The 20,483-nt window shown below is 39.8% G+C and overlaps 1 protein-coding gene and 1 non-coding gene across 3 annotated transcripts in view; both read right to left on the bottom strand.

Annotated features, from left to right (window-relative positions):
- YIPF6 (Yip1 domain family member 6) overlaps positions 1-11,684 on the bottom strand; it is a 30,189-nt gene extending 18,505 nt beyond the window's left edge. Inside the window, exon 1 of one of the 2 annotated variants that reach the window (XM_065901154.1) lies at positions 11,367-11,684. In XM_065901154.1, the coding sequence (XP_065757226.1) occupies positions 11,367-11,423 (57 nt within the window). In that variant the 5' untranslated portion in view covers positions 11,424-11,684. The remainder of the gene's footprint in view (positions 1-11,366) is intronic. The other variant, XM_065901155.1, reaches the window with a different exon arrangement.
- A 7,119-nt stretch (positions 11,685-18,803) lies between these two features.
- On the bottom strand, positions 18,804-18,907 carry LOC136143210 (U6 spliceosomal RNA). The gene has a single exon (XR_010657903.1). It is a non-coding gene; the product is annotated as a U6 spliceosomal RNA (small nuclear RNA).
- Positions 18,908-20,483: the final 1,576 nt, after the last annotated feature.

Genomic DNA, 20,483 nt, shown 5'->3' with positions numbered 1-20,483 from the left:
TGCTACTTTAACCCCGTCCTGTCTGAGCGAAGAACAGACGCCCTCCAGCGACCTACACACAGAGGCGGGGCCAAATCCAAAGATGAGCCCCTGGGAGATGTGACAACAAAGAATAAAAAGGGAAATCTCTCCCAGCAGCCTCAGAAGCAGCGGATTAAAGCTCCACAATCAACTTGATGTACCCTGCATATGTGGAATACATGAATAGACAACGAATCATCCCAAATTAAGGAGGTGGACTTTGAGAGGAAGATTTATGATTTTTTTCCCCTTTTCCTATTTTTGTGAATGTGTATGTGTATTCTTCTGTGTGAGATTTTGTCTGTATACCTTTGCTTCCACCATTTGTCCTAGGGTTCTATCCATCCGTTTTTTGTTTGTTTTTTTAATTCTTTTTCTTAATAATTATTTTTTATTTTATTAACTTTATTTTATTTGATTTTATCTTTCTTCTTTCTATCTTTCTTTCCTTCATTCGCTCATTTAGACAACGAATCATCCCAAAGTGAGGAGGTGGACTTTCAGAGCAAGATTTATGATTTTTTCCCCTTTTCCTCTTTTTGTGAGTGTGTATGTGTATGCTTCTGGGTGAGATTTTGTCTGTATATCTTGGCTTCCACCATTGGTCCTAGGGATCTATCCATCCATTTTTTTCTTTTTTTTCTCTTAATAATTATTTTTTTATTTTAATAACTTTATTATATTTTGTCTTACTTTATTTTATTTTAATTTATCTTCTTTCTTTCCTTCCCTCCTTCCTCCCTCCTTCCCTCCTTCCCTCCCTTCCTTCCTTTCTTTTTTTCTTCTACTACTACTAATTCTTTCTTTCTACTTTTTCTCCCTTTTATTCTGAGCCAGGTGGATGAAAGGCTCTTGCTGCTGCAGCCAGGAGTCAGTGCTGTGCCTATGAGGTGGGAGAGCCAACTTCAAGACACTGGTCCACAAGAGACTTCCCAGCTCCACATAATATCAAATGGCGAAAATCTCCCAGAGATCTCGATCTCCACACCAGCACCCAGCTTCACTCAACAAACAGCAAACTACAGTGCTGGATACCCTATGCCAAACAACTAGCAAGACAGGAACACAACCCCATCCATTAGCACAGAGGCTGCCCAAAATAACAATAAGTCCACAGACACCCCAAAACACACGACCAGAGGTGGACCTGCCCACCAGAGAGACAAGATTCAGCCTCATCCACCAGAACACAGGCACTAGTCCCCTCCACCAGGAAGGCTACACAACCAACTGAACCAACCTTAGCCACTGGGGACAGACACCAAAAACAACAGGAACTACGAACCTGCAGCCTGCAAAAAGGAGACCCCAAACACAGTAAGACAGGCAAAATGAGAAGACAGAAAAACACACAGCACATGAAGGAGCAAGATAAAAACCCACCAGACCTAACAAATGAAGAGGAAATAGGCAGTCTACCTGAAAAACAATTCAGAATAATGATAGTAAAGATGATCCAAAACCTTGGAAATAGAATAAACAAAATGCAAGAAACATTTAACAAGGACCTAGAAGAACTAAAGATGAAACAAGCAATGATGAACAACACAATAAATGAAATGAAAAATACTCTAGATGGGATTAATAGCAGAATAACTGAGGCAGAAGAACGGATAAGTGACCTGGAAGATAAAATAGTGGAAATAACTACTGCAGAGCAGAATAAAGAAAAAAGAATGAAAAGAAGTGAGGACAGTCTCAGAGATCTCTGGGACAACATTAAACGCAACAACATTCGAATTCTAGGGGTACCAGAAGAAGAAGAGAAAAAGAGACGGACTGAGAAAATATTTGAAGAGATTATAGCTGAAAACTTCCCCAATATGGGAAACGAAATAGATAATCAAGTCCAGGAAGCACAGAGAGTCCCATACAGGATAAATCCAAGGAGAAACACACCAAGACACATATTAATCAAACTGTCCAAAATTAAATACAAAGAAAGCATATTAAAAGCAGCAAGGGAAAAACAACAATAACACACAAGGGACTCTCCATAAGGTTAACAGCTGATCTTTCAGCAGAAACTCTGCAAGCCAGAAGGGACTGGCAGAACATATTTAAATTGATGAAGGAGAAAAACCTGCAACCAAGATTACTCTACCCAGCAAGGACCTCATTCAGATTTAATGGAGAAATTAAAACCTTTACAGGCAAGCAAAAGCTGAGAGTTCAGCACCACCAAACCAGCTTTACAACAACTGCTAAAGGAACTTCTCTAGGCAAGAAACACAAGAGAAGGAAAAGACCTACAATAACGAACCCAAAACAATTAAGAAAATGGGAATAGGAACATACATATCGATAATTACCTTAAATGTAAAAGGACTAAATGCTCCCACTAAAACACACAGATTGGCTGAATGGATACAAAAAAAAGATCCATATATTTGCTGTCTACAAGAGACCCACTTCAGACCTAGAGACACATACAGACTGAAAGTGAGGGGATGGAAAAAGATACTTCATGCAAATGGAAACCAAATGAAAGCTGGAGTAGCAATTCTCATATCAGACAAAATAGACTGTAAAATAAAGACTATTACAACAGACAAAGAAGGACACTACATAACGATGAAGGGATCGATCCAAGAAGAAGATATAACAATTGTAAATTATGCACCCAACATAGGAGCACCGCAATACATAAGGCAAATACTAACAGCCATAAAAGGGGAAATCAACAGTAACACATTCATAGTAGGGGACTTTAACACCACACTTTCACCAATGGACAGATAATCCAAAATGAAAATAACTAAGGAAACACAAGCTTTAAATGATACATTAAACAAGATGAACTTAATTGATATTTATAGGACATTCCATCCAAAAACAACAGAATACACATTTTTCTAAAGTGCTCATGGAACATTCTCCAGGATAGATCATATCTTGGGTCACAAATCAAGCCTTGGTAAATTTAACAAAACTGAAATTGTATCAAGTATCTTTTCTGACCACAATGCTATGAGACTAGATATCAATTACAGGAAACGACCTGTAAAAAATACAAACACATGGAGGATAAACAATACACTACTTAATAACGAAGTGATCACTGAAAAAATCAAAGAGGAAATAAAAAATTACCTAGAAAGAAATGACAATGGAGACACGATGACCCAAAATCTATGGGATGCAGCAAAAGCAGTTCTAAGAGGGAAGTTTATAGCAATGCAATCCTAACAGGAGACATCTCCAATAAACAACCTAACCTTGCACCTAAAGCAATTAGAGAGAAGAACAAAAAAACCCCAAATTTAGCAAAAAGAAAGAAATCATAAGAATCAGATCAGAAATACATGAAAAGGAATGAAAGAAGCGATAGCAAAGATCAATAAAACTAAAAGCTGGTTCTTTGAGAAGATAAACAAAATTGATAAACCATTAGCCAGACTCATCAAGAAAAAGAGGGAGAAGACTCAAATCAATAGAATTAGAAATTCTAATTAGAAATTAGAAAAAGGAGAAGTAACAAATGACACTGCAGAAATACAAAAGATCATGAGAGATTACTACAAGCAAATCTATGCCAATAAAATGGACAACCAGAAATAAATAGACAAATTCTTAGAAATTCACAACCTGCCAAGACTGAATCAGGAAGAAATAGAAAATATGAACAGATCAATCACAAGCACTGAAATTGAAACTTTGATTAAAAATCTTCCAAGAAACAAAAGCCCAGGAACAGATGGCTTCACAGGCAAATTCTATCAAACATTTAGAGAAGAGTTAACACCTATCCTTCTCAAACTCTTCCAAAATATAGCAGAGGGAGGAACACTCCCAAACTCATTGTACGAGGCCACCATCACCCTGATACCAAAACCAGACAATGATGTCTCAAAGAAAGAAAACTATAGGCCAATATCACTGATGAACATAGATGCAAAAATCCTCAACAAAATACTAGCAAACAGAATCCAACAGCACATTAAACGGACCATACATCATGATCAAGTGGGGTTTAATCCAAGAATGCAAGGATTCTTCAATATATGCAAATCAATCAACGTGATACACCATATTAACAAGTTGAAGGAGAAAAACCATGTGATCATCTCAATAGATGCAGAGAAAGCTTTCAACAAAATTCAACACCCATTTATGATAAAAACCTTGCAGAAACTAGGCATAGAGGGAACTTTCCTCAACATAATAAAGGCCCTATATGACAAACCCACAGCCAACATCACCCTCAATGGTGACAAACTGAAAGCATTTCCACTAAGATCAGGAACAAGACAAAGTTGCCCACTCTCACCACTCTTACTGAACATAGTTTTGGAAGTTTCAGCCACAGCAATCAGAGAAGAAAAGGAAATAAAAGTAATACAAATCGGAAAAGTAGAAGTAAAGCTGTCACTGTTTGCAGATGACATGATACTATACATAGAGAATCCTAAAGATGCTACCAGAAAACTACTAGAGCTAATCAATGAATTTGGGAAAGTAGCAGGATGCAAAATTAATGCACAAAAATCTCTGGCATTCCTGTACACTAATGATGAAAAATCTGAAAGTGAAATCAAGAAAACACTCCCATTTACCATGGCAACAAAAAGAATAAAATATCTAGGAATAAACCTACCTAAGGAGACAAAAGACCTGTATGCAGAAAATTATAAGACACTGATGAAAGAAATTAAAGATGATACAAATAGATGGAGAGATATACCATGTTCTTGGATTGGAAGAATCAACATTGTGAAAATGACCCTACTACCCAAAACAATCTACAGATTCAATGCAATCCCTATCAAACTGCCACTGGCATTTTTTACAGAACTAGAACAAAAAATTTCACAATTTGTATGGAAACACAAAAGACCCCGAATAGCCAAAGCAATCTTGAGAATGAAAAACGGAGCCGGAGGAATCAGGCTCCCTGAGTTCAGACTATACTACAAAGCTACAGTAATCAAGACAGTATGGTACTGGCACAAAAACAGAAAGATAGATCAATGGAACAGGACAGAAAGCCCAGACATAAACCCACACACATATGGTCACCTTACCTTTGATAAAGGAGGCAGGAATGTACAGTGGAGAAAGGACAGCCTCTTCAATAAGTGGTGCTGGGAAAACCGGACAGGTACATGTAAAAGTATGAGATTAGATCACTCCCTAACACCATACACAAAAATAAGCTCAAAATGGATTAAAGACCTAAATGTAAGACCAGAAACTATCAAAGTCTTAGAGGAAAACATAGGCAGAACACTCTATGACATAAATCACAGCAAGATCCTTTCTGACCCACCTCGTAGAGAAATGGAAATAAAAACAAAAATAAACAAATGGGACCTAATGAAACTTCAAAGCTTTTGCACAGCAAAGGAAACCATAAACAAGACCAAAAGACAACCCTCAGAATGGGAGAAAATAGTTGCAAATGAAGCAACTGACAAAAGATTAATCTCCAAAATTTACAAGCAGCTCATGCAGCTCAATAACAAAAAAACAAACAATCCAATCCAAAAATGGGCAGAAGACCTAAATAGACATTTGTCCAAAGACTATACACAGACTGCCAACAAACACATGAAAGAATGCTCGACATCATTAATCATAAGAGAAATGCAACTCAAAAGTACAATGAGATATCATCTCACACCAGTCACAATGGCCATCATCAACAAATCTAGAAACAATAAATGCTGGAGAGGGTGTGGAGAAAAGGGAACCCTCTTGCACTGTTGGTGGGAATGTAAATTGATACAGCCACTGTGGAGAACAGTGTGGAGGTTCCTTAAAAAACTACAAATAGAACTACCATATGACCCAGCAATCCCACTACTGGGCATATACCCTGAGAAAACCATAATTCAAAAAGAGTCATGTACCAAAATATTCACTGCAGCTCTATTTACAGTAGCCCAGAGATGGAAACAACCTAAGTGTCCATCATCAGATGAATGGATAAAGAAGACGTGGCACATATATATAATGGAATATTACTCAGCCATAAAAAGAAACGAAATTGAGCTATGTGTAATGAGGTGGATAGACCCAGAGTCTGTCATACAGAGTGAAGTAACTCAGAAAGAGAAAGACAACTACCATATGCTAACACATATATATGGAATTTAAGAAAAAAATAAATGTCATGAAGAACCTAGGGGTAAGACAGGAATAAAGACACAGACCTACTAGAGAATGGACTTGAGGATATGGGGAGAGCGAAGGGTAAGCTGTGACAAAGCGAGAGAGAGGCATGGACATATATACACTACCAAACGTAAGGTAGATAGCTAGTGGGAAGTAGCCGCATAGCACAGGGAGATCAGCTCGGTGCTTTGTGACCGCCTGGATGGGTGCGATAGGGAGGGTGGGAGGGAGGGAGATGCAAGAGGGAACAGATATGGGAACATATGTATATGTATAACTGATTCACTTTGTTATAAATCAGAAACTAACACACCATTGTTAAGCAATTATACTCCTATAAAGATGTTTAAAAAAAAAAGAAATACAAGAATCCTTCCTCAGTTTCACCCTTTGAATATTCTTCAGCACTTAATGTGTAAACCAACCTGTTTTGAAGTCATTATTCTCCCTTTACTACTACGATACTGCCCTTTCAAGCTCCAGGATTGCTTGTTTTGAGCTTTCTTGCTGCCTGCTACTGCTAGGGTAGACAGGGCAGTGCAGAAGGAATGGCCTTTGAAGCCAAACGGGCCTTTGCCCTCCCTTGGAAACAACACTGCTACAAGAATTAGATAACACCTGCATGTCACCTAGCACATAGTCAATGCTCAACATGTGGTATCTGGAGAGCCTTGGTTAAGAGTGCAAGCTCCTGGAGGCAGGCAGCCTGAGTTCAAATCCTAGCTCCATCATTTACTACCTGTGTGACAATGAGCAGGTTCCTTTTCCTCTCTGTGCCTCAGTTTCCTCATCTGTAAAATTGAGATGATGGTACTATCATCACAGGGTTGTCCTGAGGAAGAAATATATTAATACAAGTAAACCACTTAGTAGCAGGCTCACAGAAGGGGATAGATACATGTCAAGAGCTCAGGTTCAAGATTCCCAGGGAGTCGATTCAGGTTCTGTCACTGCTGTAGAATAAAGTATTTGGCTAGCCTTTGTCCTTTGTTCCTGGGAGGTAGCCTCTAAACTCCTGGGATTTCCTAAATGATAGTAATATTTGTGTTATTCATAGTGGGCCCTAATAGCTTAGCTAACAGGTGAGCCCTGGTAGACAGCTAGTTTATGTTAATGAGATGACAGCATGGTGGCTAACCACTGCTAAAAGACCAAACACAAGATTAGAGGATTGGGGGGTTTGAGTCCTGTGATACGAACCTGGCCTCTTGGAAGCGGAGGAGGCAATGATCCATTCAACCACACCTACATAATGAAAACTCAATAAAAACTCTAGATATGTGGGTGAGCTTTCCTGGTTGGCAATATTCTGTATATTGTCACACATCAATGTATCAGGAGAGTAACAGGGTCCTGTCCTGACTCCACAGAGAGAAGACAAGGACATTTTGTGTTAGGGACCATCTCAGACCTCAACCTAAGCATCTCCCCCTTCTGCTGGTTTCTGTTGTATCCTTTTGCTATAATAAAAGTGTAATTTTAAGTACAGCATTGTCCTGAGTTCTGTGAATCATTCTAGGGAATTACAGAGCCTGAGGGGATCACGGGAACTCCTGAATTTGTAGCCAGTAGGTCAGAAGTGAGGGTGGTCCTAGTCCTGCAGCTGGTATCTGAAGTGAGGACATTCTTATGGAAGACTGTGCCCTTAACTGGGGAAGTTTGGCCTAACTCCAGCTACTTTGTTTCAGAAGTCACTGCAGTCACTAAAGTGCCATGTGATTCCCACTCATCCCCCATCCCAACCCTTCCTCAGTATCTCTTCCCCAGAGAATCAGTGACATTGCTCAGTGAACTGAGGCAGGATCTGTGGCTCTCTAGCCCTATATATGAGACAATACCACCAGGACCTCAGCTAGTGGACCCTGCTCTCTGACTAGCCCCTCAGTGGGGATGAAAGGTGACTTGGACCCCATGTCCCTCCCTTTCCTCTGTGCAGGCAGCCTTGTGCACATACATACACATGTGTGCACATGAACACATGTGCACACTTTGCTGCCTGGCTTGGGCCAATGAGGGGAGGAGATAGAGGCAGGGCCAAAAACACACAGTAAAAGCAGGGACTGCAGCCTTAAGAAAGTGGCTGGGAGCAGATGGCTCATACTACTGACCAAAATCCTAAAGAGAGAAAGAAGTCAACAAGGTGGAGGGAGGGGTGGGGTGGATCAAGCAGGAAACAGTTCAGTCCAAGAGGTGGAGGTGGGGGCTTAGTGGCATGGTCTCTAGCCAGCACCTTCACCTGGGACCAGCTTCCTTCCAGACCCCAGGCTACAGCGATTATTATGCCTCTTTTTCCTGCTCCTTAAACAGACAGGCAATAGACAGGCATTACCCAAGATTCTGTATTTTCAACTCTATGCAGATGACTCCTAAATCAACCTTTCTAGTCCTGACCTCTTGTGAGCCCTGAAGTCCAGATTTCAGTGTCCAACTACCTGTTGGATATCTATTGGATGGCCTGCCAATATCTCAAACTAAACATTTCCAAGAGTGAATTAATCAACTTTTAGGGCCCTCATTCTCCTCTTCTGTATTTCTGTTCAGGGTATCACTTCCTCCCATTTGTCTATAGCCTTGTTTTTCAAAATGTGATACTGGGAGGAGCAGCAGCAGCACCACCTGACAGCTTATTACAAATGCAGAATCTTAGGCCTCATCCCAGACCTACTAAATCAGAATCTGCAATTTAACAAAATACCCCAGATGACTGCTCTGCACGTTAAAGTTTGAAAAGCACTATGTAAGACACATTCTCCCTAGCACTGCAAACCCTCGAGCATTCCGCCTTACTCAAATCTTCACATCTGCCACTGCTGTAGTCCAAACAGTCATCAATTCTTCCTGGAACTACCGCAACACTTGCACTGGTATCCTAGATTCCAGATACTCCCCATGGTAACTCCTCTGTTATGTTGTCAAATTCATGATTTAAGACGCTTCCCTCCTCAAAAATTTCCAGTGGCTCCTTGTGGCCTATTAAACCTCCCGGCATAGTAGTCAATAAGAAGAAATAACACTACATGATTATTATGTGCCAGGCACTCTACCAAGTGTTTTATGTGTTTTAACTCATTTAATCCACCGAACAACCCTGTAAGTATTACTTTATCTCCATTTTACAGACAGGGAAACTGAGGCATGGAGGAGTTTGGTAATTTCCCCAATATCCTACAGTTAGTTAAGTGACAGAGCATAGAACCAAACCTAGACGACTTGACCCCAGAGCACACATCCATAACCACTGTTCCATATTGCCTCCCTAATTTAGTAGCCTTATCTTTTAAGGTTTACCTCCTAATACTTCCCTGTGCTTCAGCCAAAGTAATCTCTCTGTTGTTCTGCAAATGCATTAGCACCTCCTAACCTCTGTACCTTCACCAATGAGAGGCTCTGTAGCATTACTGGAAATAGTCTTGGTTTCAGAAGCAGACCTAAGTTCAATTTTCAGCCTAGCCACCCTAGGGAAATCATCAAATCTCTCTGAGTCTCATCTCCTCACCTGCAAGTAAAACATAGTTCAAAAACCACCTAACTGAAATAGTTGCTGTGAAGTTTAGAAAATATGCAGAGGATGTTTAGTACAATCCTGGCACATAGCAGGTGGTCAATCATTGATAGCTCTTATGCTCACCTGCAATTCAAATCCTACCCATCCTCTGAGGCGCCCTCAAATATAACTTCTACCATGTAGCTTGCTTCATCACCCCAACTAGACATGATAGCATCTTCTTTTAAATTGTTAATATTTTATGTGTAACTTTCTTATATAGTGTCTTATTTTAGCGTTATACATTTGTCTTATCCCTACAAATTAGACTGTAAACATAAGGACAGGCCATTTGTATTTCCTAAAGCAACTAGCATAGTGTATTACACACTGTGGGAGTTCAATAAACATTGTTGAATAGAAGTGGACTGGATACTGAGTAATGAGTAACCAGAACCACTAAAATTAATTGGGGGAAAGCTTCATAAAAGAGAAGTGGGTCAGTTTAGATGAAAGGAACTAAAAACACCTAAGCACCTGTAACTACGTCATACCAGGCACTATGCATATATTAGTCCATTTAGTACTCTAATTCTGTGGTGACTTAATACCCTCATTTTCCAAATGAGGAAACGGGGGTTCAGAGTGACTTCCTCAAGGTCAGAAGTCTTCCATGAGAACTTGGACCTACTCACTCTCTTTCACTGTTGTATCTTCAGTGCCTAAAAGAGTGCCTGGAACATAGCGGATACTCAATAAATATCTGTCAAATGAATGAAGTGATGAACAAACAGAGCTACTAAGCAGAACCAAAACTAGAATCAGTTTCACCTGACTCCCAGGTCAGTCCTCTACTACGTTAAGTTGCCAATTTAAAACAGAGAAAAGGGATGTACTATTTATTGAGCAACTACTATATAATTAAACACTCTTTGGTATATAACTAAACATATGGGAGGAGGGATTGGGGGGCAGAATGTTGAGCTGACTACACTCAGTTATGGCACTGATTGTATTAGACACTTCACATAATTTGTCATTACAACTTTGTAAAAACTCTTTGAGGCAGGTATTTTTAACTCCATTTTACAGATGAAAAAACTCTCCATGAAATGACTTGCCCAAATTCACACAAGCGGCAGAGTGGGTGATAACTTTACCTCCAAGTTAACTTTAACTCCAAAGCCTGTTTTCTTAAATACCTGTTCAGGCTTTGGAATTGTAGTATTTGCAGTAGAAATCCTATCCTCTGCAGAGACAGGAGCAAGAGAGCATCATGAAGAGGACTGCAAGGAGCTGCGACAGGGAGGGCAGGGATAAAACCAAGACGACTGGGGGTCACTGAGCAAATCAACAGTCACGTTATAACGTCCCGTGGGAAGTAATCTCTCATTAATCCCAGAATGCTGGTACTCCAACAAGGGCTAGTGACAAGTCTCCATAAAATGAGGGGACAGTAGATGCAAAGATACTTAAATCGCCTAAAGCTCAGCATTTAACAAAATGCAGGGGACGAGGATAAAAAGGAAAGTTTCACAAGAAGGCGTGGAAACAACGCGGGTGGGGGGAAGCGGTTAGCCCAAAGAACAGGCGCAGTGTTGGGACCTGTTCTGGCATCGGGTACAGGAAGGACCTGCCGTGAGGAAGGGATTCCGGCTCTTTCACGCCACGAGCCCGTCGCCCGACTTCCTTAAGGGGCATCTGCCTCACCCTCGGTCCCTTCTGTCGCAGAACCCAAGCTCACCAGGGGCCTGGGCGTTGCTGTCCCTGGGTCTCCGGGAGACTCCGCCGCTTCCGCCATCTTGGCCCTCCTTCTCCCGGGTCGCTCCCACAGGCCTTTGCGGAACCTGAGACGTGGAGGCTGCGGCCCGTCAGCGCGTCTGCGCGTGGCGGCCGCGTCACCGAAGAGCGCCTAGCAGCTGCTAGCGGCCACGGCCCTCGGCCCTCCTCCCTCGTCCTCTGGGTGGGGGGCAGGGGTTCGCGTCGCCTCGCTTCCCTTCTTCTGGGCCACGGGTCTCGCTGGACACGCTCCCTTTTTAACACTCCACCCCGATCCTCAGCGCACTCCCGTCGGCCACGGGGCCGCCGCTTCCTTCTCTCCCCCTCCCACCTCTTCGCGCCGCCCCCCCCGCCCCCGCCAGCGTCTGCTTCCGGCTCTCTGGAGGTGGCTCGGGGTGCCGCCTCCCACACCAGCACTGCACCTTAGGGAAAAAGCCTGCCTCTCCCCCAGCGGCCGAGAGACTTCCTTTCCCAGTTGCTGAGTAAAGGGATGAAGCGCACCTTAACAACTGCTCCCTCCTCTGTCGCCCTCGCCTGGATGATTACCTGCGCTTCTCATTCCGCTACTTAGCAGCTTCCCACTTACTGGACTGTTACAAGCTTTCATACTGTCTCCACACCGACCTCCGAAATTGCTTTTCTCCCTCACCCCCTTGGGGTCGGGGTGGGGGGAAACTTCTCTGTATGCATTGGCCAACATTTTAATCCCACCACAATTTACCACAGTTTACAAAGTTGCTAAGCGATTTAGGGCAAGTACTGAAGATGTTCAAGGCTGAAAGAGGGCGATTATTGTAAGAATAACTTTTTAAAGAAAACTGCATGTCCCTATCTCGTTTTCCTGTCCTATCTCGGGACTTTCTCTGTGTTTCAGACTCCAGTTCACCTCACCTCAGGCTAAAATGGGCTCAGGCAATACATCCATTGTTGATGCAAGCAATATGCAGGGTACTGAGTGCCCACTGGGGCAAGTAATTACCAGTTTTCCACTTTTAACAAACAGGGTAGGGGATGATGTGAGCTAGCCTTATTTTTTTGGGTGGGCAATCTAGGAAAGCACACAAGTAGTAAACTTAAGAAGAAAGAATGTGGCTGTAGTGTGAAGAAATTCCCAAACTAATGAGATGTGTGTGTGTGTGTTTGTTGTTCTGTTTTGTTTAAATATTCTTATAATTCTCCTTCTCAGACTAAGCACAGTTTCAGTACGTGTGCAAATACTGATGGGAATAATATGAACATTTAGGCCAGTAGATATGAAACTTTTTTTAATGTTACAAGAGATTATTATGTATTGAATACAATTCCCCAGGCCCAGCCTCAGCTTCCCACACCTGCTCCACCCCTCCCACTACCATTCCCACCCTCAATGCCACCCCTACCCCTGTCCTGACCTCAGCACTCATTATCAGATTACCAGATCCGTTCCGGCTTCCCTGAGGCCATTAATAACCTCTTCTATTTCCTTGTCAACCTCCAAAATTAGTTATCTCTCCCCAACTGAAAACCACAACTTATACCACCCAGCCTCATCTCTTGGCCTCTTTACCACTCATTTCAAGATGGCCTTGATGCTGGCTTCAGAGGAGGACAGGCCATAAAACAATTGTTGAGGCAGTCAGTATTTGGCTTACCTAGGCATTATTTCAGTCTAAAAATGCCAGTTTTCCTTATTTAACTAATAGGGTACAGGTTGAGTGTGAGTTAATATGTTATGAAGAGAAACTCAGGAAAGAAGGTTATAGAGGAAGGGGTGGCATAGGGCTAAGCTCCTAAAATAGTAATTATTTTATGTTTTTAGTTGCAAGTATATCTCAGAAAATTGCCAAACTCACTCATCATTCTTTAATACACTACAATCATTACCCTCTGTTAGACTATGAACATTTACCACACAGCACGACTCACGGGACTTGCCCAAAATTGCTTAGAAAGTTTGTAAGTGTTAGAAGAGGGATTAACATTTAGACCAATAGGTATGAAGAACTTTGTTAGTTGTTCTAAATTACAAGACAATATAACGTACAACTCTGAAAACAACTGGAAAATATTGAGGAAACAGGCAGTTTCCTGGAGAAATGGTCAAAATTAACTCAAAAAGGAAGCAAGATATTTCGTGAGGACAAAATTTTGGAAGAAAACAATATATAAAAAGCAAGGTGCATGGGCTTCCCTGGTGGCGCGGTGGTTGAGAGTCCGCCTGCCGATGCAGGGGACAGGGGTTCGTGCCCCGGTCCGGGAGGATCCCACATGCCGCGGAGCGGCTGGGACCGTGAGCCATGGCCGCTGAGCCTGCGCGTCCGGAGCCCGTGTTCCGCAACGGGAGAGGCCAGCGTACCACACACACAAAAAAAAAAAAAAAAAAAAAAAAAAAAGCAAGGTGCAGAACAGTTTATATCATATGCTAACATCTATGTAAAAAAGTAGAAGGGAATATATATCCATATACTTGAATATTCACAGACTACGTCCCAATGACTACACAAGAAGCTGGTAACAGTGGTTGCCTCTGGGGGAGAAACTGAGGGACTAGCAATAAGAGATGAGAGGGACTATTTATTGACTTTCAAGGGAGGGCTATTCATTGTATGACCTTTCATGCAGTTTGAAATTTTTACTATATACATGTGTTACTTTAAAAAAAAAAAGTTGCCAAAGAGCTATCCTCCCCTCCCACCCCCAAGGTACTTGATGGTTTCCAAGGCTATCGTCAGGGAAGAAGAAATTTTCCTCTACCCATCTACATTCTTCTGGCTTGTCTAAGAATTATATTGACATGAGAAAGATTAACAGGAGAAAATCAAACAAGATTTAATAACGTATACATGGAAGAGACCCAGAAAAACTGAGTAACTCACCAAAATAGCCAAAGCCCTCACCTTAAATACTATCCTCAGCTAAAGACAAAAGAGGATTTTGAGGGTGGGGAGCGTCAGTTATGGGAGGTTACCAGGAAAAGCACAGTAAACAAGGGTGCTTATGATGCAGATTTAAGTCATTCATATTTATGACCATGGTCAGAGCAAGTATGATTGATTGGCCAATGAAGGGGTCCCATCTAGCAATAACAAAAGTGGCTCGAACAAAACTATAACTTCTTTCTTCTAGAATAATTTTCCTAAGGACCATCCAATTAGAGCCTTGGAGAAATCCACCAAGAAGTACTTGACATAGGTAAATGACCATAAATCCAACAATTGGATTAATTTTTAAAGTCTACATGGGACTTGTGCCAATGATAGAAAAACATTTATGTGCAGAAGCCAAAGAAATGAAAAAACACAATAAATAATCATATGGGTCAGGTCCAGCATCTTGGGATAGCTGTCTCGTTCTGATGTCTTCTTCTCCTCCTGGGGTGGGAGTCGTCTCTCCTCTGTTTGAGCATTGTTTTAAGGTGAGTTTGAGGTGAGCAGTCCTCTCTATGGACCAGTCCAGTGCAAGGGCCCTTTCAAGTGGGAAATATGAATCCAAGAATCAATTCCCTTCAGTTATGCTGTGCAAGAGCTAATTAAGAGTATCTGACAAGGGTCCTGTAATCTAGGTTGGAGAGAGTCCTTTCAATGATGTCTTTTCCAGTGTACATCATCTCCTGGTTGCAGGCCATAGGCCACCTGATCTTCATCCAAAGATAAGCTGATGTGATAAGCTTCAGAAACAATCTTAGTATGTCCTTTCAATAATTCAACTAAACTTTTGTCATAATGCAACATAGTAACAAGAAGCCATCCAGGAAGTGAGTCTTAAGCAGTAAATACAAAACCTCAAAGACAACACTAGAACCCAACATCTACAGAAACGATCTTTTTCTATCTAAAAGTACCCTCATTTCTACAAAATATAGCCAAGTTGACTAATTTGCTTGCAAAATAAGTCTGGTTTCAATAAACTTTGCCTGATTATTTACATAAGAGTAATTGATCACACAAGCTACTTTAAATTGGCTGTGCTGGAACGTTTCATAAGGAATCTCAGACTGAACTTTAAAAGGCCTTTCAAGGCCAGTAAAGCCACGCCAAGTGCTTGTCATCAGATTCGCCTGTACTACCTATATATAGATTGGGTGAATTCCTCCCTTCTCTAGGTCCTCAAAATATTTCAAGGTTCTGGGGCGGCCAGGAAGTGACCTTTCTTATTTACCTGGTAAGGCTGCTGGGCTCCTTGTAAGCAAGGTACCAGATTGTTTTTCCAAGGGGTTTTATGGCTCCATAAAGTTCACCTTAGTTCTTTAAAGCTATCTGATCATGTCTGATTCTGTGCAATTTCTCAAATATGACATTCCAGTCAAAAACAAGGTAACATAACCAATGTTTCCAATATGTCCTGTTATAAGAACAGACTCTTATCGAACTTATGCAAATAGCTACATTGCCATAAAAATAATACTCACTGAGTTCCCAAATTCTGGAGGAATCAAGTAGTGAGAAAAGATGAATGCTACAATTCTGCTTACAAAGTTATAATTTACCAAATTGCTGTAAGTCATAATTAACTTAAAGTGAAGGGTTTCCTTATATTTGGACAACCAAGATTAAAAACTAGTAATATTTCAGACAGAAAGTTATACAAACTAACATTCAGCCCTATGTAACTAATTCTTGTTGATCATGATCTTCTGTTAACAGTTTTATGAAGTCATCAGGGTTTCCATTACAATTCTTTATTTTTTTTTAATTGGGGCATAATTGTTTTACACTGTTGTGTAGGTTTCTACTGTACAGTGAAGCAAAGTAGAGTTCCCTGTCCTATACAGCAGATTCTCATTTGTTATCTATTTTATACATATTAGTGTATATATGTCAATCCCAATCTCCCAATTCATCGCACGCCCCCCTTCCCCCCTTGGCGTCCATACGTATGTTCTCTATGTCTGTGTCTCTATCTCTGCCCTGCAAACAGCTTCATCTGTACCATTTTTCTAGATTCCACATATATGCATTAATATACAATATTTGTTTAACTGTTTCTGACTTACTTCACTCCGTATGACAGTCTCTAGATCCATCCACGTCTCTACAAATGACCCAATTTCATTCCGTTTTATGGCTGAGTAATATTCCATTGTATATATGTGCCACATCCTCTTTATCCATTCATCTGTCAATGGACATTTAGGGGCTTCCATGTCCTGGCAATTGTAAATAGAGCTGCAGTGAACATTGTGGTGCATGTATCTTTTTGAATTATGGTTTTCTCAGGATACATGCCCAGTAGTGGGATTGCTGGGTCATATGGTAATTCTATTTTTAGTTTTTTAAGGAACCTCCAGACTGTTCTCCATAGTGGCTGTATCAATTTACATTCCCACAAACAGTGCAAGGGGGTTCCCTTTTCTCCACACTAGGAAAACTGGACAGCTACGCGTAAAAGAATGGAATTAGAACACTCCCTAACACCATACACAAAAATAAACTCAAAATGGATTAAAGACCTAAATGTAAGGCCAGAAACTATAAAACTCTTAGAGGAAAACATAGGCAGAACACTCTTTGACATAAATCACAGCAAGATCTTTTTTGACCCACCTCCTAGAGAAGTGGAAATAAAAACAAAAATAAACAAATGGGACCTAATGAAACTTCAAAGCTTTTACACAGCAAAGGTAACCATAAGCAAGAAGAAAAGACAACCCTCAGAATGGGAGAAAATATTTGCAAATGAATCAATGGATAAGGGATTAATCTACAAAATATACAAACAGCTCATGCAGCTCAATATCAAAAAAACAAACAACCCAATCAAAAAATGGGCAGAAGGCCTAAATAGACATTTCTCCAAAGAAGACATACAGATGGCCAAGAGGCACATGAAAAGATACTCAACATCACTAATAATTAGAGAAATGCAAATCAAAACTACAATGAGGTATCACCTCACACCAGTCAGAATAGTCACCATCAAAAAATCTACAAACAATAAATGCTGGAGAATTCTTTAATTTCTTAACCTGTTCACTGGTATGAGCTGAAAGTTATCAGAAACGTGTATTTGTCAAAAGGTTCTTTCTTTCTATGAATCTTCTGGAAGATGAAGCATTTTTACAGAAGCATCAGAGTACAAAAATAACTGTCTATAAAAGACAAAAGACTTAAAAAGCAAGGTTAAAGACCTGTTTACAAAGCAATTGTCAAAGAAATTTGTTGTTTTAGTGGCATACAATTTTAAAACAATAATTAGAATTATGACTGATGATACTACAGGAGGACACATTTAAATATTAGAAATTTCACATAATTTCTAGAACATTTATATTAATGACAATTATCTATACTATACAACCTAAGAAGGTTTATCACCACTCATTTAGCAATGCTTCCCATGTAATTTAACATATCAAATAAGCCTAATTAGTTTAATGTCTTTCTTTGATAAGGAGAGAAAACAAATCTTGAGGTGCTCCGGAGGCATTCTGGAAAACCTCAATGTTATCTACAGGTCAAAAGAACTTCATTTAGAATTTGATTTTGGGGACGTTTGTCAAATATATTAAAAAGGGTTTAAAACACTTGGTCAAATAGGATCATAGGTCACTATGTAACAGTACTTAGTTATCCACCCAAGCAAAGTGACAAAAGATTTCAAAAGCAAAATACAGAAAGTTACAACAGTTTACTTAAAAGGTAAAAAATTGGGCTTCCCTGGTGGTGCAGTGGTTGAGAATCTGCCTGCCAATGCAGGGGACACGGGTTTGAGCCCTGATCTGGGAAGATCCCACATGTCGCGGAGGAACTAGGCTCGTGAGCCACAACTACTGAGCCTGCGCACCTGGAGCCTGTGCTCCACAACAAGAGAGGCCGCGATAGTGAGAGGCCCGCGCAACGCGATGAAGAGAGGCCCCTGCTTTCCGCAACTAGAGAAAGCCCTCGCACAGAAACGAAGACCCAACACAGCCAAAAATAAATAAATAAATATTTTTTTAAAGGTAAAAAATCTTTACTATCTGTTATCAAGAGCATATCAATATCCCATTAAAACTTCGTGCTCTTAACAGAGAGAAAACCAAATTCAGGTTTTGCACCATCTTACAATTTATTCTAATCTTATCCAGTCTTGATCACATACAGAACTCTATTCTCAAGGCTTCTCTTCGACAAAACTTCTATAACTTACTTTTTTTTAACCTTTAGATTTTTGTCCTATGTTTTCCTTTTCTCTCTCTCTTTTTATAAGATTTCATTTTACTTTAATTTTTTTATTTTAAAAAATTTATTGTATTCAAGTATAGTTGATTTACAATGTTGTGTTAATTTCTGCTAAACAGCAAAGTGATTCAGTTTTATGTATAGTCTTTTCCATATTCTTTTCCATTATGGTTTATCAGAGGATACTGCATATAGTTCCGTGCGCTGGACAGTAGGACCTTGTTGTTTATCCATTCTATATATAGTAGTTTGCATCTGCTAATAAAAATATAGAACACTTCACAAATTTGTGTGTCATTCTTGTGCAGGGGTCATGCTAATATTCTCTGTGTCGTTCCAATTTTAGTATATGTGTTGTGGAAGCCATCATTCTCTCTCTCTTTTAAAGCTATCTTTAGGACAAAACTACTTTCTCTTCCCTGAGCTAAGTGTATTTCCATTCTTTATACCTTCTTTTTCCTTGCATACAAAGATGTTTTCCTTATTAATTTTTAGTGGTTTTAATCACATATTTTAATTATAATTCTCAACTCTTAAAAGCCTTCATTTGTAGCAAAAACTAAGAAGTAAGCAATTATGAACTGTCTTTTACATTAGCATTCTGTAGATTGGCAAACTTCTAAATACTATTTATAATTTTTTTTAAATATGTGCTTTCTTATAGAAAATGTCTCCATATGGAACCAAACATATTTATTAATAGTCCTAAATATCTTTAGGTTCTCTGTAAAAGGAAGCCTATGTTTAGTAATTAATGTTTCAGTATCTTATTTTATTTGGGAATGATCTAGATATTCAATAAGCTTCCATCATTTAATTTAATTTAGCAAAACCCTAAAGTTTGAAGTTGCCAAAAAGATTTGGAGAAACGATTTCTAAGTAGACACACCATAAAACATGATTATTCTTAAAGGGTTCACCTAAAAACTCTTAACCCATTTACATTTAATTTACTTATAAAAATTTTATTATATCAAGTCATCTTTCTGGCTGACAAATTTTGCAACAGATATAAGGTCTTATTTAACTTCTAGTAAATCTAGGTACAATAAAAGTATTATGTTTAATGTCGATGACTCTAAAGACATTAATAATAAACTAACTTTCATACCAAATATTAACTTAGTACTGAATATTTCCCAGTTCATGTGAACCTGAAATTCATTTTAGTTTCTTCCATATTTCTGAGGATCTATCTAAGTGCTTAATTTTCTTTAAACCGACTAAATAGGACTCTTTTACAAATTAATTTTGGCTATATCACCATCTACAACACACACACATATATGTAGACACACACAAACAGAGACCCCTTAGATCCCATTTCAAATTTTCAGCCTTAAATCAGGTACAATAACACAAAACCCATCAGTTACAGAAAAGGCTGGGTTCAAATTGGGTTTCTGGCAGATGGAAGAAATCAAGGTCACTTATTTAGATGGCTAAACCTTTTCTTACTAATATTTATGGAGAAGACACTGAAGGTTATTTATATTTGTCCTTGACATGTCAAGTTCCAAATGACCTATCTCCTTTTTCATTTTCTTTTGATAAGGGTTACCTTTCTTAAATTTGCATTTTAAAAATTTAAGATAGATAAGAGTTCCTCCAGAAGACTAGGTAGAACATTTACATCTCAAAGGCTCAGGGAGAGAAATGCAAGTGCCTCCTAGGAGGACTTTTGTTCCCATAAGGCCAGAATTTTTTTTCAATACTTACAAGCCTCTTAAGATAAATAGGGGGAGGTTTCGGGGAGTGGAAAAAAAGATTGATGGGCTTTGAATTGTTTCTGGAGCTACATTTCTGGTCCTGGAAAGAGTAGACTGCTGTTTTTAATTCCTCAAGGAATTGGGTAGCCACATAAATGATATCAAAGGATGGACATACTGATCCACCTATGTTGGAATGTTTTTCTTCCCTCTGGGTATATTTAGCTTGGGGGA

The sequence above is a fragment of the Phocoena phocoena genome, chromosome X (assembly GCF_963924675.1).
Source record: "Phocoena phocoena chromosome X, mPhoPho1.1, whole genome shotgun sequence".
Taxonomy (NCBI): domain Eukaryota; kingdom Metazoa; phylum Chordata; class Mammalia; order Artiodactyla; family Phocoenidae; genus Phocoena; species Phocoena phocoena.
Note: the sequence above shows the minus strand (reverse complement) of the source record. Positions and strands in the feature narration are given on the sequence as shown.